This window comes from Anolis carolinensis, chromosome 5 (assembly GCF_035594765.1).
Source record: "Anolis carolinensis isolate JA03-04 chromosome 5, rAnoCar3.1.pri, whole genome shotgun sequence".
Classification (NCBI taxonomy): Eukaryota; Metazoa; Chordata; class Lepidosauria; order Squamata; family Dactyloidae; genus Anolis; species Anolis carolinensis.
The window spans coordinates 49,204,948-49,232,265 of record NC_085845.1 but is presented as its reverse complement, the minus strand read 5'-3'; the positions used below and the strand labels follow the sequence as shown (position 1 = coordinate 49,232,265).

At 38.9% G+C, this 27,318-nt stretch overlaps 2 protein-coding genes across 4 annotated transcripts in view; one reads left to right on the top strand and one right to left on the bottom strand.

Annotated features, from left to right (window-relative positions):
- gatb (glutamyl-tRNA amidotransferase subunit B) overlaps positions 1–7,759 on the top strand; it is a 68,324-nt gene extending 60,565 nt beyond the window's left edge. The window contains exons 12-14 of one of the 2 annotated variants that reach the window (XM_008111976.3): positions 2,118–2,252; positions 5,151–5,325; positions 7,454–7,759. In XM_008111976.3, coding sequence (XP_008110183.2) covers positions 2,118–2,252; positions 5,151–5,276 — 261 coding nt within the window. In that variant the 3' untranslated portion in view covers positions 5,277–5,325; positions 7,454–7,759. The remainder of the gene's footprint in view (positions 1–2,117; positions 2,253–5,150; positions 5,326–7,453) is intronic. The other variant, XM_062981078.1, reaches the window with a different exon arrangement.
- A 6,706-nt stretch (positions 7,760–14,465) lies between these two features.
- The window catches only part of fhip1a (FHF complex subunit HOOK interacting protein 1A), a 99,167-nt gene continuing 86,314 nt past the window's right edge, over positions 14,466–27,318 (bottom strand). For both annotated transcript variants that reach the window (XM_008111978.3, XM_008111977.3), the window contains exon 13: positions 14,466–16,919. In XM_008111978.3, the coding sequence (XP_008110185.2) occupies positions 16,669–16,919 (251 nt within the window). In that variant the 3' untranslated portion in view covers positions 14,466–16,668. The remainder of the gene's footprint in view (positions 16,920–27,318) is intronic.

Here is a 27,318-nt window from a genome sequence, read left to right as displayed (position 1 = left end):
GGTGCAAAGCTCGACAGCCAGGCTGCTAACTATAGGGAGCGGACAATGCCCCTATTAAAACAGCTCCACTAGTTGTCAATAAGTTTCCGATCCCAATTCAAAATGCAGGTTATCACCTTCAAAGTCCTAAACAGTTTGGGTCCTGCCTATCTTTGCGACTGCATTTTCCCCTATGAACCAGCACAGACCCTAAGATCTGCTGGGGAGGCCCTTCTCTTGTTCCCATCACCGTCACAAGCATGGTTGGTGGGGATGAGAGAGAGGGCCTTCTCGGTGGTGGCTCCCCGGCTCTGAAACTCCCTCCCCAGGTAGATTAGGCTAGCAACCACTCTGTCTATCTTCCATAGGAGCCTTAAAGCATGGATATTCCAATGCACATTTGCAAATGAATAAGGCCCCTGTCTGTGATTACCCAGACCAAATTAACTGTCATATTGAACTAAGCACTTTAACCCCAGGCCCATCACTACAATTTATTTTTGCACAAGCCAATGCCCAGCCCCTGCCCTCTAATCTCGATATGCCCACTATAGTCCTGGTTCTGGTTATTGAGATTGGTTTTGATTTATTTTAATGATGTTTTTATACTTTATTGATTTATTTGTTTAATTTGTTGTTATATATTTGTTGTGTTTTTAAATGTGTTTTTATGTGGTTAACTCTGTTACTATTGAGCTTGGTCCTGCTTGTAAGCTGCCCCGAGTCCCTTCGGAGAGATTGTGGTGGCGGGATATAAAAATAAAGTTGTTGTTGTCATTGTTGTTGTTGTTGTTATATTCTACCTTTTCCCTAGAACTGGAACTCAAGAACAATTACAAAAGTTATAAAAGAATCACAAATAGAAACATATAGATCAAAGCATGAAAAAATGGTACCCAGTTCATTAAATTATATATGACATTAATACCATGGAAATCTTTAGTAAAAGGTGAAAGATTTATAAAGATTTATGCAATCTGAAGAAAAATCAGAGAAATCAAATTATATGACATTAATACCATTAAGACTAATAGAATCTGTTTCATTGGAACTTATGCCTCAAGTATCACCTCAAGTATGCCTCAAGTATGAATAGCACACTATTCAACATGTTTGAATATGTTTGTAGATAAGGACAACAAGGAGGGAACCAGTCTAACTTCCATCGATGAAGTGTTCTAGCCATAAAAGAGCCATGTCTAATGTTTCCAGTAAATTACACTATGTAACAAAATTTGAAACATTTTCTGTTCCTGGTTTTGAAAGTGTTACTCCTGTTTAATTGTTTGGCATTTACTTTGAAAGTAGTTGTTAAACTCCATAAACTTTGTTTTTGTGGCTGCTACAAACTATGCTGAATTAATTGAGACTCTGTGATGTATTCATTGAAAAACTATAGCAAAAAGTGCTGCAAGAGGTCCCGCAAAAACTAAGTTTAATAAACTTTTCCCATGTTTTTATGATTAAAACCAATTAAGAAATGACATTTATAACCCAGGAACAAAAATCATGTTACATAGTGTTATCGAAGTGTGGGAAGCCAAAATAAAGGAAACTCTTTGCATGGAGTCTTAGAACAGTGTTAGTGAACCAGAACAACAATTTATTTAGCCCAGTGTTTTGTTTCCTGCTTGGACAGCTGCCAGTGCTAGATGCTGTGAACCCTAATATTCATGCAGCAGCCAAGGCAAGAATGGCTATTCCCCTGACAATCATTTTCAGCAACTCTGGACTAGGTGAACTTGGCTGAAACTTAGTCAGACCGGTACAATTGTAATAAAAATACAATACAGTTAAACAAGTTGCATACACCTGCGTGTCTGTAGCATAAAGGTACAATCTCCGTTTGGCACGCAGCTCTATTGCTTCCTTACTTGGAGAGCTCAAAATGGTAGTCCAGAAATGTTCATCATTTGCTAAGGAAACTTATAAGGTAATGGGGAAGTACATACCCTAAATGTTTCCATGGTTTTGTCATCATGTCTATGAGAAGTCATTGTCAGATCGGTATCTTATTTTAAGCCTTAGGGGTTCCTTAAACCCCTAACTCTTTTTTATTATGGCTTATTTTACTCTTGCCTTCAGAATGACAAGAGACATGTTTCAAACACAGATTTTCTTTTATCTTGATGATGCAGGTGTTGGAAGAGATGTGGAAGGGGGAAGGGAAGACTCCCGCTCTGATTGTTAAAGAAAAGGAGCTTGAACTGATCAGAGATCGGAATGAGCTTGAGCACATCTGTCAGGCTGTGATGGGAGACCATCAGAATGAGGTGATATTGATAACAACCCCAAGAAATTGGGAACAAGAGGCTTTGACACTTCAGGGTGGGCAGTGGCGATAAAAGATTTAAATTGCCATCTTCCCTTCAGATTGCCATTTTTTTTGTTTGGCAACTCTTTAGAGGAAATAGAAGAAATTACACTGTGACATGTGAAGTGGCTGCAGGAGACAGCAAATGAGCTGAGATTTAAACCTAAATATTCCTGGCTTTAGCATCCACCCTCTAGCTAACCTGAATATTCCTTATAGATAGCAGCAGAACAGCATCTGCCTGTAGAAAAGAAAAAAAGAATTACTTTTATTCTTAGTTAAATATTTTTATTTAATTTGTGCGGAAGGTCGGTTGCCCTTCAACAAACATCAGCTTTATAAGAAGTAAGTATTTTTGTGTACTTTCTCCAGCACGGAACAGGAAAGCAGTAATGAATGGCTTACATTAAGTAAAATGCTGCCTGGGTACTCATGCAGCCGGAAAAATCCTAACATCTATCGAGAACAATTCTACCTACGCCCACAGCTCTTCAGTGGTAGCTAACAGCTTTGCAAAGAGCTTTTGATAAAGAAAATGAACATGCTCTAGGTCTGCCTGACCTTCATCATGCTAACTAATTTGTAGTGGCTGATGAAAGCGCCTCTGTATTTTTCCAACTGGTACTGAAGTGCAAGCGCAGAGCGGCTAAGCAATAGAAGCGATCAAGGAGCAGAAGAGGAAGAGGCCCACCACTTTGGATCTTGTTTTGATAATGACACAGATTGTGCGACTTTTGATTCTTTTAACTAATATTCTGGCTAAGCCAGGCATGAAAAATCAAAGTCTGTTTTGATGCTACATTCTCTGAACGACAGGCGTTACGTTGCCTGGGAACTCTTGGTAGCTCACACTCCTATGAAATCTTAATTATAAATTAGCACTTTCCCAGTTGGTATGTCAAAGCATGTGCCGCAACGCACTTTAGCATTATCAGCATGATCATGCAAGCCTATTCCAGGACCTATTCCAGCACAGTATGCACCTCAGTGTTAAGAACAGAATAATAGTCATTCTTTTTGCAAGGGGGCTGCTGTGTGCAGCTCTTAAGTATCAGTAGCCCGAAGTGTGTCACAAAATGTAAGGCCATCATTATGTGTTTTGGAATGTGAAAGATGCTTGTGCATGGACATTTGTATACAGACAATCCCCGAGTTACAAATTAGTCAGAGTTAAGAACCGGGGTGAGAACAATCCTCAGTGCTGCTGATTTTTCTTTTATGTTTAATTATGTTTATATAGATAGTTGTATTTTACAAAGTTCTGATTTTATTTTAGTTCTGGTTTTGTTTTAATGGATGGTTTGCTTTTACATCTGTTAAGACTTTCTGTCCCATATGTAAGCCACCCTGTGTCCCTTCAGGGAGACTCCACTCCTGAAAGAGTTATCTTGCGGAAAAGTAGTTTCCACTAAAGCTTTATCACCAATGGTTGTTTCTACAACAGGCCAATTTTTCAAAATCCAGTTATCACAGGGACAGAAAATGAGATTAAATCTTCTGAACAGAGGCACAAAGAGCAAAACAAACACCATAGGGGTATTAGCCCTTCCCTATGCTATCCAAAGCACTCACTCGCGCACACACACATATATGGTTGGAGTTACACTTTAAATGTACCTGTTCTAACTTACATACAAATTCAAGTTAAGAACAAACCAACATAACCTATATTGTTCATAACTTGGGGACTGCCTATATAGTACTACAGGAGCACAAGGGATTTTTTGTATTGATACCACAATCATCATCAACTCAATGTTCGCCATAAATTAGCATCTATGTTTTATGTGGCTTTTGCAATCAATGAAAATTTAAAATGCTAACCATGGGGAAATATGATATTCTTCTTCCACCCTCCAGTAACATCAAGGTGTGTCTTGGGTGTCTGGAAAGCAGTTCTTCCCAGCAGCAGTAGCACTACCTTGAGGAAACTTAACTTGGTTCCCCAGCAACAAGACAACAACTGCTTATAATTGGATATAGAAATCATTTGAATAAGCTCCTTAGAGTTGGCTGCTCTGTTGACAGAATGTGTTTCTTGCTTTTTTCTAATAAGAGCTTTTTAACTGGGAAAGTAAATAATACTTAGAATAACAAATAGATCTCTGTTATTTTAAATATGAAAGCCAAGATTTTGCATGTAAAAAGAAGACACAAGTCCCACAGAGATTGTTTGGGTATTGTCAGGCCTTTAAGTAGTCTATACTCCTTTTCAAGTGAGCAAGTTTCAAGTTTCCCTCTCTCCAGTACATAAAGCTTTTCTCATCTAAAATGACTTCTTATTGAACCAGGTATTTGCAACTGCAGCCCATGTGCCATCAAGAGCCACAACCTAATTATCCTGACATCACATTCTTACCCCTTCCCTGAAATATCATTGATCTTGTGCAACATCCAAACTTCACAATACACTAAACCTTACCAGTATTCCATCTGTCATAATCCAAATGTTGAATTGTAAAAGCTTTGGGCTAAAAATAAAATCTGTCATCAGGGCTGCAATATATGCAGTTGTTTTTAGCCTAGCCTTGAGTGACTTGGTGTTTTTGTGGACACTTACCTTCCATAAGGATGATGATGATGATGATGATATTTATTTAGACCCCGCTTTTTCTCTCCACAAAGGAGACTCAAAGCGGCTTTCCCAAAGTAAGATGTGCCCTTCAAAACAAGAAATGCGATCAACTAAAAATAACCTTATTTTAATAGATTGATAACCTTGGTTTTTTGTTTTCTTCTCACCATAAGAACAGCGATGCAGCAGCAAGTCTGTTCCGTGAATTTTTATATGATAATATTGATCAAAACTGAAAGCATCTCTCCACTTTTCTTATTTTTGATTAATTTCTCTTTCAAGGTGGCAGAAATAAAGAAGGGAAACCAAAAAGTGCTGAATAGGCTCATTGGACAGGTTCAGAAAAAAACAAGAGGACGAGCAGATCCTGCACTGGTGAAAGAAATACTAGAGAAACTGCTATCATAGGATCCTGGAGTGCAAATGTACCTTTCTTGGCATCCTAAACATTAAAATGGTAATTATTAGACAACTCTGTATCTTTAGCAATCAAGCTTAGATAAAGAGTTCAGTATGATGCTTGCTTTCCACATCAGATTAATGTAGCTGCTTTCCATCTTTTCCTGGACCATCATATTCTTTAAGTGTTTGTGAACCCAGAAAATAAGGCAGGCAGAGAAAAAATTAAGATTGGAGCCTGTACATGTTGACTATTTGAAAGCTAATGTCTCTGTAAATATTATCAATAAATAAAAAGGGAAGAGTATAAATTGCAAATACAGTAGAATCTCACTTATCCAACCCTCTGGATTATCCAAGCCATTTTTGTAGTCAATGTTTTCAATATATCATCATATTTTGGTGCTAAATTTGTAAATACAGTAATTACTACATAGCATTATTTCGTATTGAACTACTTTTTCTGTCAAATTTGTTATTAAACATGATGTTTTGGTGCTTAATTTGTAAAATCATAACCTAATTTGATGTTTAATAGGCTTTTTCTTAATCCCTCCTTATTATCCAAGATATTTGCTTATCCAAGCTTCTGCTGGCCCGTTTAACTTGGATAAGTGAGACTCTACTGTATGTCCTAAATACAAACTTTACAGATCATCCCCATTTCTAAAATGTCCACCATTCTTATATAATAAAGCATATCTGTCATTGCTTGTTGATATTTCTTACAAATAAAAAGGTAAAGGTTTCTCATTGACATTAAATCAAGTTGTGTCCGACTCTGGGAGTTGGTGCTCATCTCTATTTCTAAGCCAAAGAGTGGACGTTGTCTGTAGACGTCTCCAAGGTCATGTGGCCGGCATGACCACATGGAGCAGCGTTACCTTCCCACCGGAGCGGTACCTATTGATCTACTCACCTTCGCATGTTTTCAAACTGCTAGGTTGGCAGAAGCTGGGGCTAACAGTGGGAGCTCACCCCGTTCCCCGGATTCGACCCACCAACCTTTCAGTCAGCAAGTTCAGCAGCTCAACGGTTTAATCCGCTGCACCACCAGGGGCTCCTAATTACAAATATTATTACAAATAGGGATATATATTTTGTTATGGGAGAGAAAAATTGAAATATGTTGTTATGCAAAAGGTGACAGTGTATCAGGTACATCTTCTGTTGTGAATGTCATTTGTTTTGCATATTTTCAAATGATTTCTGGTTGATGTTTTTAAATACCAACCAGTATTTCACCCAAAATGAAAGACAGGAGGAAAATCTCTTACTGTAACTTTAAGTTAAAATTCTTGAAACATATAAATATGGCACAACCAGGGTATTACAGCGTTGTCCTCCAAATAAGATTTCTTCCCCTCCCTGATGTTTCTTTTGTAAGTTTCACAACAGTTTTGAATTAAAATGCATTGCTATTTTGGTTTGTGGTGAGCTCCCATGTTGGTACTCCAAACAAACCAAATTTCAAAGGCAATGCTCTGCTACTCTTGCTGACTTTTGCCACTCTTCCAATCAGCAACAGAGTGTTTATTTCCAGGGATATTCTTGGACTGTTGAAAAATTGAAACCAGTGAGAGGGAAGGCTCCTCTGTCCACCCTGCCCATTGTAAGCCATACTGTTTTGTCCTGTAAGATTGTTGTGTGAATTATTTTCATATTGGTATTTCATTAAATACCATTATGCAGGAGTCCTAACTGTCTTGCACACTATAGTTCATGGGGAAAGTTTCTCTTTTGACCTTATTAACATTATAGGCTTTTTGTTAAAAGGAAGACATGCTTTTCCCTCCCTTGAGGAGGGTTTAAACCCCTAGCTGACCCTAGCTGTTTGTATGTTGTTCAATTTTGGTGACTGTTTCAACCAGAAATAGGGGGGAAGCTATTTCCAGTCATCCCTCAATACATTTTTATGCTAAACACACACCCATGTTTTCTTTGATAAGAAAATGTGCCTTTTCCAAAGTGCTGTTGCATCTACAGAAGAATTGGTGTGCTATGCCTTAGATATGTCTTTGCTACTCTGTAGTTCTGCTAGCAACTATCAATTGTGTGGTGTCCTTTAGATTTATATCAAAACAAACAAGGCAGAACACTCATGGCAAAGATAAAAGCTTTTGAGAAGTGTTAACTTCAGTGTAAAAATACCTTGTATTTAAACTTCACAATTCTATATATTGCAGGGGAAATATACTACTATGAGACTTTAAACAACGGAATTGCTTGTCATCAAGAATCTTCAGACAACTTTCTCTAACATATGGCTACTTCAACCAATTCAGAGAAGCAATATTTGTTTTCTGAATGAAGCCAAGAGAAGTTAAGATGTTCCTCTCAATAGATTTTTGGTGTTTCAAATTTTCACTACCATCTAAAGGTTGTATCCTGGTATGTCAAGACACTAAGGAGTGTTTTTTCAATGTCTAATGAATAAAAATTGTACATAAAAATAACTTTTTATAAGCAATAAAACAAACATTTTGTTTGGACCATCTTTGACATTTTTTGCTTTCCACTTTTAAAAGTGAACTGTGCATTCATATTGAAAACTGAACAAAGGCTGCATTCATAAAATACAGGTATTGTTATAAATCAGCAGATGACATTCATGGTGCTGTACTATACATTTTGGTCAGAGTATGCAGCCACTTTGCTTTTCTTTGTTCTTTGGAGGCTCAGTGGGACATCAGTTTATGTGGCATCCTGTTGATGGATCCCAAGTAGAATCATTCCATCAGTTGTGGAATACTAAGTCAATACCATTGATTCAGCAGCTCTACGCTAGTCAGAAATAATAGCAGGAATCGGGCCGTTGACCAATATCCTCCTAATAGCATAAGCAGGTACAATTCTACTTTATGCCTGCATATGTACATCATTGTTGTTGCAGAACTTGCTATTCCTTTCAGAATAATTGAAGCACTCTTGAATGTTCCATTGAACCACTGTGGCCTGCCTTGTCCGCTACATTGCCAGATGTGATATGATTCCATCATCCATTGATACCAATGGATGACTGTAATGGATTTCAGTGGGATAATGAAATCATTCTGCATAGGTATGGCCAGACAATTCTCCAATATTACCAACTGTGGGACTGCAACAGCTCGGCAGTGGGTTCCGGAGGTTGCTGAATGGAAGGCTATAGCATAGTTATGTATGCTACACTGTGGCAAACAGAAATATGGCTATTGGCAGTTAAATCCAGAAGAAATACATTATCTCCTATAGAGTTGAGAATTTATTTTTTTAATTTGTTCTCAAACTCTTCTGCTCCATGTGACTGCTCTGATGATGTACTTCACTGGTCCTTCTGCTTTCATCACAATCAGTGATTCGCCCACAATAGTAATGCATTCAAAAGTATTCTCTAGAGGGCTAGGAAGCCCTCTTGAGTAGGTTGTTAACACTATAAAGGGGGGAAGGAAGAAGGTCTCAAATCAACTAGTCTTAGATACACAAATCATTGGATGTGGTCATTAGAAAGATCATTGGACATGGGGCAATGTGTGCAACTGTTCCCCATCATACCACCTTGACTCAAACTCCAGCTAAAGCTAGTCTGTACTTGGAGACAAATGTATTATTTTTGTTAGTAAGTTACTTTGGGTATGATTTTCTCCAGTTGCTATCACAATATAAATCAAAAATATTAATGGAAAATTTGGAGAGTTGTGTGCTTTGTGGGCTCTTGTTCTAGGTATCATTTTGCTGTAGACATATACAGTACTTGATAATGATTTATACTCTTAAGCAATTTTGCAGTTATCTACTTGCGTTATTTTTTAATACAGATCAGGAACCTTTGGTCCTCCAGCTGTTTTGGATTCCAGGTTCTATAATTCCTTGCCAATGGCTGTGCTGGTTGGGATTTCTAAAAATTATGGTCCAGAACATCTGTAGGATCACAAGTTCTCTGTTGTCACAACTGCTTATTAGGCTATCAAAGTTAAGAGCGACCAGTAAGACTCCCTCTATCAAAAAGGTGAAAAATATCAAAAACTCATAATTCTACCAAAAAGCAGATGAAGCCTTTATTTTCTTTTATATTTTAAGAATGTAAGAAGTTAGCTACCTGTCTGTCTTAGAAGAAAACCACAAGTATTCAGTATATCTTCAAGCAGTAAAACTTCAGCCTTTGAGCTTTTTTGCCTCTAACAAGTTGACCGATGTAAAGAAAAAGCCGCCTGTGTTTGATAGATGATGTGCATACACAGCCATACATTTCCATTCTATTGTAATAGCTCCCACTCCCACCTTCTGCAGGGTAAGTAGAGCTGAATTAAGAGCTATTGTGTATGACATTTAGTGAGAGATTCATTCCATTGCCACTGTGCACGTGCTAAGCATAGTGAATAAATCTAGTATTCAATCATACTATGGACTTGTTTACCATATATTTGTATTTAGATTGCAGTTTTAAATAATACTATAGACTTCACTGAAGGTACTTCATTCCTATAAGTACCTTATTATTAAAAACTGCTTTAACATACTGAAGTTGAAAATTAACTTTGTAAAAAAAATGTGCACCCTTTTGACAAATAGGATCAATAAGATTTCTAGGCAGGTTTGTTTCCCCTTTCAGTGTCATTGCTCAAAGGATAGTGTGTTAACAAAGAAGCAAAATTTGAAAAGCTAAGGACACAAAAAAAAACCCCTATACACTTTGAGCAAACACTAAACAAAAATACGATCAGAAGCTAAGAGCTTGCCATTACGGCTTTGTGAAAAGAAAGTGTTTGCCTGAGCATAAAGCTTGCCGGGAAGGCTCATTTACAAGTGCCAAGAGTTCTTGTGTTAAGAGGGAGAGTGGGAAGCTGGTTTCCAGTTGTGTTCCTAACTCCTGTAGAGGTTACTCGCCTCAATCGCATGGATCTTCTTTAACTGAGTGAGGTGCCATTGTTAGTACGATGTCTGCATCAGGGTGTTGGAAACAGGCTCTTGTTACAGTTGCTTAAATCAAGTCAGAGTCTGCACTTGTGAAGACTGTTGCAGGTATGAAAGATGTGGGCTCATCATGTCTGGCTGAAAAATCTAGCAGGATTCGTTTTTTTTACAAGGATCATTAAATGCATTTCAATCACAGGGCAACTCCAATCTTTCTTTGCTTAGATGATTCAGCTGTGTTTTCAAGATGCATCTGGCTCACTGTCATCTTTAACTGGTGGTAGAATTCTTTATCTTTCACATAAAAATATGCAAGCTATCCTTTTTTTTCTGAACAGAGGCAGAGGTCTATAACTGACTGGATTATTCTTAGTCATAGATGGTTATTTTCCCCTGTTAGAGGATATAAATGTATAATAGGTAACCAACTCCAGTAATGCTTGGATAAAGCGTCCTCTTTTCAGAAGATGTAGTAGAGCTGGCTGTAGAAATTAAATTATGTAAGAGGATGATTAGCTTTTGGGTCTAACAATAATACCATTCCACTGCGGGTTATATTGGCTCTTTTAGCAGTTTCAACACCTATAATACTTTCTTTCGCAACTTATTCAGTAGATGGGTGTAATAGGAAGGCTACTGTAGCACACTGGGAAGTAACCTTCACTATTCCAAAGGCTCTGGTTTATTATCTTCAAATATCTATACATGCACTTACTAGGAGAGCACACACATAACTGAAAAGGTTGCATATCATGAATATAACACCCACTTCTCAAATTCATTAAAAAATACTTTCCCTGAACTACCCAGATTCTGTCTCCTTTTAGAGCTATGAAATCTTACCACATACTTCTGTGACCATTTAGTGTAATATGCTGGCAAGGAGGCTGCCCTTGAAAGATGGCACGGAAACTGCAGCTGGTGCAATATTCTCTAGTTCACCTTGGGAATGGCAGACACTGCCTGTGATTTTCAACAAGCGTGTGCTTACTTTCAAAGCCTGGTGCCAACATATCTTAGGGACCAGGCCCTCTTTTATGAACTTCATGCTGGTAAGGAGCATTACATCAAATCTTGCTCCATATTTGTTCATTCTAATGAGTGAAAAATGGCAGCGACTAGGAATGGCATTAACACAAGGAGTCTAAAGGTATGACATGACCTGCAAAATGTTGATGACATTCTAGAACAGTGGTTGGAAACGTGACTCTCCAAATGTTCGATTAGAAAATTTATCATTCTTCAATACTGTTTATGCTGTTGACAGCATGTAAGAGCTACAATCCAAACAACAGGTAGAGGGGCATATATTCCTTATCCTTTTCTTGGAAGGCACACTTAATTCCTTCATTCTGTGTGGCCTCTGGTAATTAATTTGAAAAGGACAGCCACAGAATGCTACTGTTTGTACGTCATAGAAATTTCAATAATGGAACCCTATGCTTGGTGTTCTGGTACATAAAGTCTATTATCAGGGAAGGTCTGTCTCAGGTCTAAGAAAGGATCATATTGAATTGTCTCATAGCACCCACTCATTTCTACGATGTTTGTTGGCATATGGTATCGATAAAAAATATTGTTTAAAATGTTCAAGCAATATCTGAGAAATGTTTGAAACATCTGTGCCTTCATTAGCTCTGTACTGTTTATGTCACAGACTAAAGGAAGGATGCTATCTTTCTCACACCCCACCTATTTGTCTAGCCTGTTTCAAACCTAGATAGACCTTTTGCTCCTTACATTCTACATCACCTAGCAGTAATACAATGTATAGAAAGTTAGGATTAACCTTTGAAACAGTAGAGAAGTGACTTATTTGAATTTTATTGAACAGAATATGGCTGGAGGTACTATGCAAATCAATTGCATGAGTTAAGCTTAGGATAGCCTTATATAAAAATCAATAGTTGGGCATTCAAGGTAATGTAAAAACAATTCTTTCTTTAGTATTCAGCTGTCAGGAAAGCACAAAACCTTTGTATAGGTGATAAATCAGTTGGCCGACTGATAACTACTGAATGCTGTAGGAAGAGCCTGGCAGGTCTAGTTTTTTCAAAATGGTGCACAATCAGTCTTTTTCAAAAATGGAGGAAGCTATACTACAGACTTAAAATTCTATGGGGTGGGGGAGTAGGACGGCTGAGATCCAGGTTCCTAGTAACAAGGCTTTTGAAAGGAACATCAGCTTACTGACAGTGCAAGAAAGCCGTTGGATGTTAACTTCAATTATCACCAGCAAACAAAGATGTAGTCAAAGGTGGTGAAGCTGGGAGTCCAACAATCTGGAATATCACAGGCTTCCCACCCTTAGTCATTTCACAGACACTGTATGAATCCAGAGATAAATAATTCCTAAGACATAGCCATCCAACTTCTACTCTACTAGCCAACATAAATCAAACCATTTGCTGCCATTTTAATAGTGAACTGGATACATTCATGACACTTGATGACTAAAATACTTTGAGCAGAATTTTGTTAGAAAAAGTTATTAACTGCTACTGCTGAAGAAGTACTTCGGCACTAGCTTGCTTTTAAATGTCTTTTTGGGCTGGTACCCATCACTGAATTATCTCAAATAGCTTAGTTATGCAAAGCAATCCAAAGCCACATTAACCAAGATGCAATTTTCACTTTCCCTGAGATGGCATTTATATAGGAATAATTACTACGCTACAGCTTGAATTAGCGCTATAATCATGGTTTGGGTAATTACACTACAATACTGCAGCGCTTGATTTCATGGGAATTTTCACAAGGTTTGGTTGCTTTTGACAAGTGAAACACAAGCCAGAAGAGCAACATCATCTTCCATTTTGCACTTACATAGGTTAAAATTGGTCTGCATGTCAACATTTGGTAGTTTGGGTTTTGTTTTTGTTTGTTTGTTTGTTTTTTGGAGATATTTAAATCCAAGGTGTCTTTTTTGAATTGCTAACATTCCAAAGGTATTTATAAGAACTTTATTTTAACTCTGAATTCGTGCTGTTAATACTATTTTATTGAAGCAAAAAAGATAGGCTTTATTAAAGCCAAAGATAAAGGAGAATTTAATCCTCCTCTGCTTTCAGCCTCACAAATGTTAATAGCATCCTATGTTGCACGGGAAATGCAACTTTAGTGAAGGCAATCTGGCACATTGCTGATTATATCAAGCTATCCTCAAATTGTGAACTATTGTGATAACTGAAAATAATACAGCAGGACTATGCAAATAGTAGCCACATCCTACTTCATACTCTGTAATTTTAATATTTCTGAAAAGTGTCAATGTGACAGTCTTAAGAGACCAAAACCCCTTTTGTTTTCTGGGGAAATGACCACTGTATGAACCCTACAAGCAATCCTGTAGCTTGCTTCTATTAAAAAGCAGTTGCAATTAGCATACATTGTCCTCATAGGAAATGAACTCAAACTGTTGATTGTTCTGAGTGCCTTGGAACAGAATAGAGCAAGCAGCACAGAAGAAGCAAAATGAGGCCCTATGGATGTTAAAGTCACCTCTCATCAGCACTAGTCAGAAAGGTCAATAGTGAGGAAATCTGAGTTATAGTCCAGCATTTGGAGGCTGGAGCAGAAAATTCACCTAAGGTGTTCTCTATGCCTCATAAAAGTCAATGTATATATGTAATGTACGTATGTATGCATATCCACAAAGGCTCCTGCATGGCTTGATAGATCTGGACTCAACTTAGTATACATCACATGCCAATCATGATCCAATTTAAAATTGTAGGTTTGGGGCGGGGGGGTGCTGACAGAGGATGTTCGGAGTTGGAGACCAGCCATACCCATGACCAGCCACGCGATTCACACACATAACCAAAGGCACATATCTCCTCCTAATTGGTCGGGTGGCTCAGCCTATTTCCCAGGCTGCATCTCCCAACATAGTGAGTGGTGACTAAGCAGGGGGAGGATGATGGATTTGCAACAAGACAGGTTAGGAAGAGGGCCATGAATTGCAGCCTGACTAGGTCTTGGGCTGATATAAGTTGCAATACATCAGCTGTATGATTTTATAAAAGGTCCAGTTAGAAGGGTATAGAAATAAGCAGAATTTCTCAGTCACAAAGTGAATGAGAAAAATAAATATATAGCTAAATAAATATATAGCTATAGAGTGAGTACATAGGATCTAGATCAGGTAAACTTTCCAAACTCTTTTTTAAAACCCTCACCTACCTAAGCATGTGGTAACAGTGATTGGTGATAGCAGTTTTTGCAAACATTGCAGTTAAAATTTACACACACACACACACACACATACACAAAATCACAGTGTGTGCTTCCATCCAAGCAAGATTAAAATCATGAGGCAGCTGTGTTTATTTACTGAAGAACTGTGTACAACATATAGATAGCAGCAGAAATGGAAAACAGGCTAAAAGTACCACTACTAGGCCCTTACCTTGATAGGTATTCTACAACTTCAAATGCTCTGCTGATGGCCTAAAAGGAGATGAAGTCTTCCTCCTGTCTCCCCCCTATACCCTCCACAGAGTTGTACTCCTGCTTCCACAGATGGTACAGAGGACAAAGCAAAGAGATCAGATTAGGGCAAAACCAGGAGAACAATATTCTCTTTACAATAAAGGAATGTTGTGCTATTTTCTAGCAAGGATTGGACAATCCTCTAAAGAGATTTCTGAAAGACGTATCTGTGCAGGTGCCATGCTCAATTATGGAAGATACAAACTCTTCCTGCTACTATTAATACATCAGTGTACAATTTACAAACAGGTAAAAAAAATAATTGCTTCCAAGGCCTGTCTTAATAGCCTGTTTCCATCGGTTTTAGAGCGGTTTCTCATTCCTACCTATTGTAAAAGGAAATGAAAGCTTTCAAGTGCTAAAGCATTGGTTCCATAAAGCCAACTTCTGCACTAGAGGAACCATTACTCTTACTTGCACAAGCTGAAATGCAGCTGTAATGTTCCAATTCATCATGTTTGGGCCTGTTCTAATGAGTCTCATTACTCACAAAAGAAAATGTTCTTAAGCAATTGGACACCAACGGCAACAGATTCTAGTATTTATATCCCAGGTAGCATCCACTCTTACACTTCTGCCATCCCTCACAAGTGCAATATTGGGACGCGCCAATGTACATCGCAAATAAATAGCCAGTGTTTACAAGTACCACAAAGCTTTTCTCAAACCCAGTAAAATTAGCTTATAGAAGCAAGCTATTATTTTCCATTTTACAAAATTATGACTTACAAAACATGTAACAGTAACTTCCAGAGCATGTTAAGCTATTAAACACTACTAAAACATTTACTTAAATATTTATCTTCAGCTTATCAATGAAAGAATACAAACATGTTCTAGAAAAGTTACGGCTTGCATAGAAACATTTTACCCATGTGCAAATCTTACTAAAATAAGGCTTGAGTGCTTAGGAAACAACCTAGGTTTTTCCAAAGAACGCTGAGAAATGGCAGAGCAATATTCCACACCGTCTGCATTCAAGATGTATTTGCTCATTTCTTCTACACTTCAGAAGAGTGAACAGCTGAGAGTGTCAGACTTGTCCATAACATAAGGCAATATGGTATGTATTCAGCACAGCACCTGATGTCACCAAGTAATGGGCTTATATACATTGCATCCATTTGGATTCATAGCTTCTGCCACTGGTAAAGCAGAATTTAGAAGAATGTTAACTCTTTTGACAGGTACCTAGAAAGTCATTTATACAAAAGGCTTTTTGGAGTTGTCAGGGGAAAAAATTGTTTGGCCCTACCAAAATATTAGATGACAACTCCCATTGCCCTTCAACATAAATCAGTGACTCTCAACCTGTGGGTCCCCAGATGTTTTGGCCTTCAACTCTCAGAAATCCTAACAGCTGGTAAACTGGCTGGGATTTCTGGAAGTTGTAGGCCAAAACACCTGGGGACCCACAGGTTGAGAACCACTTCCATAGATTATGGTTGACAGCATTGCTGCATGTTGAAGTTCAACATCCAGGGAGCATGTGTTGTCCACATCTTTTGTAGTCATTTATTTAACCCAGGCCCTATCTACACTGACCATTTAATGCAGTTCAAAGCTAGCTTCAAACTGCAGCAGCCAAACAAACTTCCACAAAAGTATGTGAAAGAAAGCTGTTAATGTGCATCAGTGCTCTGTGGTTTGTGTAATCACCATTCGGGCCTCAAATCGGTTCCAGTGAAACCATTTCCTCCAATATGGTTTGAAACTGAATTAAATGATGAGGGTAGATCAGGCCCCAGAACATCTACTGCAATGTTTTAAAGGGGGAATTTGAGGTAACCAAAATCAGTGGTAAGAATAAGGTAAAATTAAAACCAATTAGTTAAAAATTAATATACTAAATTTGTATGTTGCACAGTTGGAAATAAGGCCCAACATGAAGATGTAACAATTTTCCCTGAATCAAGTATTACCAGGAATATAAAGTAACATTTTCCTTAATAAGCAGTTCTTGTGTTTAAAACAAACATTTAAAATGTCTTTTTAAAAAAAGGAAGTCTTAAAACTAATAATAATCGTCAAAATCGCTAAATACTTTGTAACACAGAATGGAATGTTCCTGTGCAAGAGCAGCAAGCTCCTTAAGAAACTCTGGGAAGAGGGCAGCTGCGAGGATGGCGTTCCGGATGTGCAGAGGAACGCTGGGAAGAGCCGCTCCTTTCTTTGCCTTACTTCCCGAAAAGGGATGCAGGATGGCTTGAGAAGCATCTGAAAGATTCCTACTTTTCCCAGTGACATTGTTGTGCTGGGTGTTGTCTGTCAACAGAAAGAAAAACATGATCAAATTTGCATACATTTAGTCAATTAAGCTCAAGATAGCTTAAAACATCAGTGTTTCATTATTTTCTCTTATCTTCACAAGCATTCATATTTTTCCGAGAAAGTGAAATCCCCAGAAGTTTGGAAGCCTGGCCTTCAATTCTGGTTTGCAATTATAAGCAAGGAGGAAGGGACAATGTGTACTCCTTTGTTAGCTGACATGCAGATAGAACCATATAGGGAAAAATCATTTGTGTCTCCAATGGTTCTGTCTATATCTGAGTCTGTTATTTCTATTGTAAACATCATTATTAAACTTCAAAATAAAGCCTTAAAGATTTCATAATCTACATGTTGCCAGTTTTAATAATGTTCACATAAAAGCAAAGATTTTCTTTATAGTTTGAGTGAGGAAGTGTTCATTTTATTATTAAATATGAATCTACACCATACAAACCTCATGCCCAGTTCAAACTGTCCTGTATATCCCATTATCACAGGCCATTTCTATCTTATACTCTCTAATTGACATAACGATGTACGTTGACGAACAACTGGCCGCTGGCAATGCAATTGGGTTGCTGGCACTGCAGGCTTGTCTCAAAAGCCAAAGCTACAGCAATCCAAACATTTGTTTGTTTTATAAGCCTCAACAGAAAGACCTAAAAAGCAGCTAAAATGTGTGTGTGTAGCGAGGGGGGGGGGGAGCAACACTGAGTAATGCTGCAGCTTCTGTTTTAGGATAATCAAAACTGGTTCTGGAACCTTTAGAAAATGATGACACCTAAAATTTGGTATGTGGGAATGAATGAATAAATGCATTTATGAATGAATTTATTACTGCCACAGACCAGAAGATTGCAATGTTAAAACATTAAAAGCAAAAGTTCAACACATTAAAGGCAGAAAGTCCAAGACATATAACCAACATATTCGGCTTCCTGTCTAAATCATACCCATGACATGTCTAAAACATGGTACAGTAGAGTCTCACTTATCCAAGCCTCGCTTATCCAAGTTTCTGGATTATCCAACCCATTTTTGTAGTCAATGTTTTCAATATATCATATTTTGGTGCTTAATTCATAAATCCAGTAATTACAACATAACATTACTGCATATTGAACTACTTTTTCTGTCAAATTTGTTATATAACATGATGTTTTGGTGCTTAATTTGTAAAATCATAACTTAATTTGATGTTTAATAGGCTTTTCCTTAATCCTTCCTTATTATCCAAGATATTCACTTACCCAAGCTTCTGCTGGCCCGTTTAGCTTGGATAAGTGAGACTCTACTGTATATACAAATCCATGTGGAGCCTAATATGTAGGTTAAACCAGTATCCACTAAATTCATCTGCTATCTGACTCCTTAATTTTATAGCTGCAGCACAAAACTTAGCCACTATGAAAGTGATCCATGGTTCTCTATCCTCTATTACAGTGGTTCTCAACCTGCGGGTCCCCAGATGTTTTGGCCTTCAACTCCCAGAAATCCTAACAGCTGCTAAACTGGCTGGGATTTCTGGGAGTTGTAGGCCAAAATACCCGAGGACCCACAGGTTGAGAACCACTGCTCTATTAGATATTTTAAATAGTATTAATCACTTCTGCCAGCAATCTTCTGAACAACAGGAGTATTCAAAGCAGATTGAATGTCCCTGAAGAAGTGGCAATGTAATAGGGCATCCCTGGAAGTGGACAGGGAAATGGATGAAAAATTTTAAAACAATATATTTTAAGAAGGGAAAACCCCAACCTACCTTGTGACTAATATGAAGGTGGGCCAAAATGTTTTACTTCCTGTGTCATTAAAAACATTATGAATGAATGTATAACAGCAGAAGTTGCTACAGATCATAGCCTGAACTATCCTCTACACAAAACTACCGTTCAACGTAGTCACCAATGTACTTATCCGTGCCATCGTTTAGCCCAGGCATCAAAACCATTTTGAAAAAATTCAAGGTTTTGCTTCGTGACCCATGATTTTAAAGTTGTTTTAATGTTATTTAAATCATTGAATCTGAAACCACGTAGGTTGTCTTTTTGGACCTCTGAAACAACCTACATTGTTTCAGATTCAATGACCTGAAAGACATCAAAACAGCTTTAAAATCATGGATCATGAAGCAAAATCCTGAATTTTTCCAAAATGGTTTTGATGTCTGGGCTAAATGATGGCGCAAATGTGTACAAATTGATGGTGACTATGTTGAACGGTAGTTTTGAGTAGAGCAGTGGTTCCCAACCTTTGAGCCTCCAGGTGTTTTGGATTTCAACTCCCAGAAATCCCAGCCAGTTTACCAGCTGTTAGGAATTATGGGAGCTGAAGTCCAAAACACCTGGAGGCCCAAAGGTTGGGAACCACTGGTGTAGAGGATAGCTCGGGCTATGATCTGTAGCAACTTCTGCTGTTATATGTTCATTCATGACATTTTTATCACACAAGAGGCAAAAACTTTTAACCCACCCTTGTATTTACTTTGTACTGGGATTTGTTCACACACAACCTAAGTATGTTGTGGGCAGATGTAGCTACAATAAGAACATGATGGGTAAAAATCTCATAGAAGGAACTTCAGGGACAAATAAAATAGCAGCTAGGATCCAAAGAATTGTAAAACCAGCACAATTATCCCCAAAGGAGTTTCAAGACTTCAGTGCACCTGGAGAACTGGATTTGAAACTGATGGGTGTTTCAAAAGCAGTTTATGAGTCAAATGAAATCCACCGAGTTAGCACAGGATGCTGGTATGAACCGAAATAACTCTTTGGAACCTAGCCCTTCATACATTGGCTTCCATACTCACAGTCTATATTCACAGTAGAGATTTCTGGAATATAGTTCCCTGAATCAGCTTTTGAAACCCTACATTCTCTGATAGGCATCTTATGTTTCTGTATGTAGCCTTGATGGGCTATTTAAATGGAAAAAATACTAAAACGAACTGGGAGCAGGAAGAATGTAGACCTTCACCGCTGTTCAGATAGTACTAAACACTACCAAATCAAGTAGAAGAACAGGGGGCTCATTCTGAAAAATAATAAACAAGAATGACTTCCCTTCCACATCCTACTGCTACACAATTAGTCACTATGGTTACTGTTCTCATCAGATTCCGCACATTCCCATCACCCCTGAGCACAGTCTCTAATGAAATCTCATCTCCACAACAGCTATATACACACAGTCTTCTGATACAGTGATTCTAGCAAGATGAGAACAAGAGCTTCTGGCAGCTGGTATTTAATTTTGAAATCAAAACACAAACTGATCACAGTCCTCATGTGAAGTGTATGTTTTGTTTTTGTTTTTTTCAAAGATTTTGTTTGAATTCCTGTCCCACGGCACACCCACATTACCTCTCCTTATTTTCAGGTGATCTGTTCAATAAATAGGAAGTGCTTTTGAACATGGAAGTCTAATTAAACCATGATTATTCAAAACCCTCCTTCCCCCCACCATATTATAAATTGAAATGCATTTCTTCCAACAAATTACCTGCTGAAACCATTTGCATCTCCATTTGCTAATCTCTCATTTCGAATCGATTTAAAATCAGTAACAATGTGGGAAGCAACTATTGTATATATCTATGTATTAGTTGAGAGCAGGATTTGGGGCCAAAATTATGGATTTCTATATTACTTGGGTCATTCCATGGAGATGGAAAAGCACCAATACCGCCTCAGGGGGAAAGCCACTCAGGTGTTCAAAAAGGCCATTGAAAAATAAGTACAAGGGTCAGCACGTGTTTAGGTTTTTCTGGGACAAGAAGGGAGGGGTGAAGGTACAGTGGTCACAATGATCTGTGGTAAAATGATCTAGATTTTTTGGGCTGACTTTTTTTTACTAACATTTCTAGGCTTATGAGTATATAAGCAGTGGTTCTCAACCTGTGGATTCCCAGATGTTTTGGCCTTCAACTCCCAGAAATTCTAACAGCTGGTAAACTGGCTGAGATTTCTGGAAGTTGTAGGCCAAAACACCTGGGGACCCACAGGCTGAGAACCACTCATATATAGGGTAATCTCTCAAGTCACTCCTGCTATATCTTTCATAATTTTGTGAAGTTGAACCATCTTCCTTCACTAAAAATCCAGCTGAGAAATTCCTTACGAAGCTCTTTGCCTCATAGAAGTGAAATCCCAGGATTTTACTTCAAGGAACGGAAACACAGTGATAGTATCAGGATTGAATTTTTGGGGCAGAAAACTGTTCCTTCATCACAGCTGAGTGACCAAGAAATCTGAGGAGCAAAAGAGAGGGCTGAGCTTTAGAACAGCGGGTTAAACCGCCAGCTGTAGAAAACCTTGCCAATCAAAAGGTTGGTAGTTCAAGCCTGTGTTGGGGTGAGCTCCCACCGTCAGCCCTGCTTCTGCCCACCTAGCAGATTGAAAACAGTAATGTGAGTAGATAAATAGGTACTGCTTTTAGCGGGGAGGTAATTAAAAAGGTGCCTAAGAACAGGTTGGCAATTTGATAAGGAGGATGTCTACGAACAATGATGCTCCTCCACGTGGAAGATGGAGTGACAGCACCACCCCATGGCTGCAGTTGAGCACAGCCTCCAGATGGAAAAAATGGGAAAGCCTGCCTTTGTTTATGTATTGTCTGTCCTTGTTAATTGTATAACGCCACTGAGTGTTTGCCATATACGTGTTGTGTAATCCGCTGGATAATGGAGGAAGCCAGGGAGTTCCAGAAAAACATCTACTTCTGCTTTATTGACTATTCTAAAGCCTTCGACTGCATGGGTCATAATAAACTGTGGCATGTTCTTGGTGATATGGGGATGCCAAGTCACCTTGTCTGTCTCCTGAGAAATCTGTATAAAGACCAAGCAGCCACAGTAAGAACAGACACGGAACAACGGACTGGTTCAAGATTGGGAAAGTAGTACGGCAGGGCTGCATACTTTCACCCTCCCTATTCAACTTGTACGCAGAACACATCATGCGACGTGTGGGGCTTGACGATTCCAAGGCCGGAGTTAAAATTGCTGGAAGAAACATTAACAACCTTAGATATGCAGATACCACCACTCTGATGGCCGAAAGCGAGGAAGAGCTGAGGGGCCTTATCACCAGGGTGAAAGAAGAAAGTGCAAAAGCTGGGTTGCAGTTAAACGTCAAGAAAACCAAGATCATGGCAACTATACACCTATTGATAACTGGCAAATAGATGGAGAAAACATGGAGGCAGTGACAGACTTTATATTTCTAGGCATGAAGATCACTGCAGATGCAGACTGCAGCCAGGAAATCAGAAGACGTTTTCTTCTTGGGAGGAGAGCAATGGCCAACCTTGATAAAATAGTGAAGAGCAGAGACATCACACTGGCAACGAAGGTCCGCATAGTCAAAGCAATGGTATTCCCCATAATAACCTATGGTTGCGAGAGCTGGACCATAAGGAAGGCTAAGCGAAGGAAGATAGACACTTTTGAAATCTGGTGCTGGAGGAAAATCCTGAGAGTGCCTTGGACTGCAAGAAGATCCAACCAGTCCATCCTCCAGGAAATATTGCCCAGCTGCTCACTGGAGGGAAGGATATTAGAGGCAAAAATGAAGTATTTTGGCCATATCATGAGAAGACAGGAAAGCTTGGAAAAGATCACGATGCTGGGGAAAAAGGAAGGAAAAAGGAAGAGAGGCCGTCCAAGGGCGTGATGGAAGGACAGTATCCTTGAAGTGACTGGCTTGACCTTGAAGGAACTGGGGGCGGCGACGGCTGACATGGAGTCCATAAGGTCATGAAGAGTCGGAAACGACTATGCGACAGAGCAGCAATCCGCTCTGAGTCCCCTCGGGGAGATAGTGGAATATAAATAAAGCATATTGTTGTTGTTGTTGTTGTTGTTATATGGTGCTGCTGTACTTCTTCACATGTAGAAGCAGCCTTCTGGCTCATCTTCAGTCCTCCCCTGATTTCGCAGACAGCATATACATCCAAAAGCTGGCTGCCTTAATCATAGTTGAGATTTCATTTCCTTCCTTCTCTCCTCTTTGTGGTAGAACAGATCTCTAGCCACAAACACACTCCATACAACCACTAACATTGTCTAAGATTTTTTCCTGCCCACCTAAGTGCTGAGAGCTGAATCATTTGCCTTCCTTTTGATTAAATTCAGTCAAAGCCTTCATCCTTTCATTTGCTTCAACTGTCTGTTAGCTCTTACCCTCTGTTCTTTAATCAGCTACCCACTCATGAAAGGATATTTTCCTCTTACTCCATGACTTCTCAAATGGCACTCTCAAAGAAACAGACTTTCTTCACGAAACATTAGTATTCAATCTTATCTATACCACTTTCAAATGGTATATTTAACTTCATTAAAATATTTATATTCTGCACTACATAGAAGGATCTTTGTGTATTTCCGTATGGCGAGGGATTGAATTGTACATGTACTAACTGGATAGCATCACTAGATCTCCCAAAGCTTTGTTTTAATTTGGGGCTGAAATGTAACAAATTATGATATCAGTCAAGCCACAAAGAGGAAAGCATGCCACGACTAGGAATACTCAGTACAGAAGGCCCTCTTCAAATATTCAAACCATGTTTTGCTCCCACTGGCTCCCTACAGAAGACTTCAGTTCTCACTCCACTGGCTGCCAATTGGTTTCTGGGCAAAGTACAAAGTGTTGGTTTTGACCTTTAAAGCCCTACATGATTTCAGTCTAAGTTACCTACAGGACCTTTCCCAAACACTTAGATTCTCCCGGGGGGGGGGGGGGGTAGCTATGCTAGCCTGCCAAAACCCAACTGGTCACCCTTTTCTACCTTTTCATCAGCTGTCAGAATTTAAGATGCAATTGAAGACCCTTCTCTTCCAGCAGACCTATGCAATCAATTTTAAGTTATGAATTTTAATTTGGATTTCATCAGTGGATTTAACTTGTATTTTAACTGTGTATCATGTTGTATACGTTTTAGTAAAGGTAAAGGTTTTCCCCTGACATAAAGTCTAGTCGTGTCCGATTCTGGAGGTTGGTGCTCATCTCCATTTCTAAGCCGATGAGCTGGTGTTGTCCGTAGACACCTCCAAGGTCATGTGGCCAGCATGACTGCATGGAGCATCATTACCTTCCCGCGGGAGCTCACTCCAGTCCCCAAATTTGAATCGCCAACCTTTTGGTCAGCAAGTTCAGCAGCTCTGCTGTGCCACTGGGGGCTCCCTATATGTTTTAATGGTTTTTTATCTCTTGTTTTAATGATATTGTACCCTGCCTCGAGCCACAGGTGCTCCTTCAAGTATCAAGGTCCAAAAAAGGAAGGAAGGTAGACTAACAGGCCTGTAGCTATTTGGATCACTGATGGATCATTTTCTGGGGGAAAAAATATGATGATGTATTAGCACTACATATTTTAATTATAGTGTCAATATAAAATATGAATTAACTAGGAATTCATAAATAACATCACACACGAGACTTGTATTATCATTACTACTTTCAGACACTTTTGGAATGGTTCTTCCTGTTTTAGTTGCCCATTTTCTACTCTAGAGATATTGAAACAGTTTTATTTATTTTAATGCCTCCATGTTAAGGTCTTAAAACTTGATATGGGGGGGGGGGGTGAATGATCCAGTATAAAAAATTGCATCTTCATACACTTTGATATACAGGTTCATCTATGTTTTGGGTGATTGTTTGTGTGTGTGCCTTTAATTTGCCTGTCAACAGATGGCAACCCCACAAATATCATGGGATTTTCTTAGGCAGGAAATACTCAGAGGTGGGTTTGTCAGTTCCTTCCTCTGAAATATAACCTTCAGCACCTGGCATTCACTGGCAGTCTCCCATTAAAGTACTAACCAGAGCTGACCCTGCTTAGTTTCCATGGCTAGACACGATTTGATATTTTTAGGGTTATGGTACCCCAAGTCAGGCAGCAGAACTTTATTATAACAATAAAAAATTATTTATATTCTGCCCTATCTCCCCGGGGGGGGGGGGGGGGGGCGAATACTGTCAAGCTTTTGGGTACTATAATTATTTTGTCTTCTAAACAGTGGTGAAAAGAGTTTAACATTTCATCTGTACCTCTTGAATTCTTAAACAGCTTCCAAACTCCCTTTTAACTAATCCCTTCGTTTTTAAGACATTTCCCATCTTGATGCTGATTTTTTTGGACTTTGAACCAATTTCCACAGAAACATACATTGAATATTCTAGCCTTGCAATCGCGTTTTCCTCAGCAGCTTGACAGCTCTTATATATTGCAGTAGTGGGAAGAGCTGGCAAAAATACTTTTCCTAAAGCTCAGGTAAAGTTTTCTTTAAATGCAAAGTTGTGCTCCTGTATGACTAAATTGGAGGGCATGGAAAGACATTGTGGCCTTGTCACTATTTGAAACTTTAGAAGGCCCTATTTTTTTAAAAAAAAATCAAGGTAATGCAGAACCATGTATCTGTGGTTTAAAAAACAAACAAAAATAGAAGTACCAAAATGGATAGAAAATAATATAGGTACATGAATTTTCACTACTAGTACAGTATGTCCTAAGTCTTATCAGAAAGAGCCTATATATTGCATACAGCTACATCCATAACAATAAGGCTCCAATTGTGCTTAGAGAATAAAACCAGAAACCAGAAAAGTGGAAAGACGAATTGATTCAGCCAAGGAAGCCACAGCTTTGAGCTGGCAAACTGAGCAGGATTGTTGGTACCTCACTTAGAGGTCTTTCATTCATAAGATTACCATAAGTAGAAGCAATGACAATAATAACAAAAATGGAAAAATCAAAACATCTATGCAATATCAGTGCTATGCTGATAAATGATTCAAATACAAGCAATAAATATCAACTAAGGTAAAGGTTTTCCCCGATATTAAGTCCAGTCATGTCCGACTCTGGGGGTTGGTGCTCATCTCCATTTCTAAGCCGAAGAGCTGGCATTGTCAATAGACACCTCCAAGGTCATGTGGCCAGCATGACTTCATGGAGTGCCATTACCTTGCCTCTGGAGCGTTACCTATTGATCTACTCATATTTGCATGTTTTCAAACTGCTAGGTTGGCAGAAGCTGGGGCTAACAGCAGGCGCTCACTCCGCTGCCCATATTCAAACCTGTGACCTTTCAGGCAGCTAGTTCAGCAGCTCAGCGCTTTAACACACTGTGCCACCAGGGGCTCCAAATATCAACTATTCACACACTAATAAAGGTGTGACAAGGCCATAACATTTTATGAATTTGGGAGCTATGTATAGGAACTAAGCACTAGTACACATGGGGAAAAAATCTCAATTTCACACCAAACAATTCTTATCTCCTTAAATTCCTGTTTAAGGAAGGGATGTTTAAGCAACTGCTTGGGAAGACTTTGGAACTGCTAAAGATGAAGACGTTCATGTACAATCCCACACACAGCCACTTTGTTTTATATCTTCACTTGTGTCTTGCTGCAGTAAAAGATGAGCTGCTAAAACATCAGAACTGGTAGCGACATATTCAAAGGGCAGCTGCAACAGGGAAAATGTTCCTATACGACTGTGCCGATGTCTCCTTCCCTCACCCTGAAGGGATTATGGCTAGACTTATTTTTAACATAGTCCTGTCCACTTGAGAGGCCACATTCATGAAATGTCGGGCATGCTCATCTCTCACGACAATGCACAAACTGCCAAGCCTTTTCCTACTGGAATTCCTAAAGGAACATTTGTAAGGATTCTCTCTGTCATGTGGCCATACTAAAAATAAAAGAACCCATGCACATATATGACCGTTATCATTTTGCTAGTCCTGCAAAGAAGAAAAATGGCTACCGCTTCAGGAATTAGAAATTACAGAAACCACACACTCTTCAAATTACTGTTCCCACCCTCTAAGGACAACAAATCAATTGTTTTATCAAAAAACTCACCAGCTGAGAAGTGCATTGTGTATGCTTGAGTAAACCACTACCCTTTCCCTACAAGGGTCACTGTGAGGATAAAATCGGTCACCATACACTACCCTTAGCTTCCCAGAGATAGAGGGAACGGACAATAACTATGTGGTACAGCACATACTTTGCAATCCCAAGATCCCAGGCTCAATCCTTGGCACCTCCAGTTAGAAGGATCAGCTGGCAGGGTGTGGGAAATGCCTCTGCATGAGAACTAGGTGGACAAATAATCTGATATAGTATAAGATTACCTCTTATGTTCCTATAAACATAATATGATATCTAATTTTATTTCTGCAGCTAAAAAAGTAAAAGAGGGGCTTTACAAACATTGTTTCATCCTACTTCTTAAGGCAGACATAGCTTTGGCAGGTTTTCAGCCAGAGCACACTGTCGCCATTGGATAGCTCTACAGATAGCTATGATCATGAGACTGTTGGCTAGCATAACTACCTCAGCACAAGTAGCAGGGAAGCAGTAAAATAAAA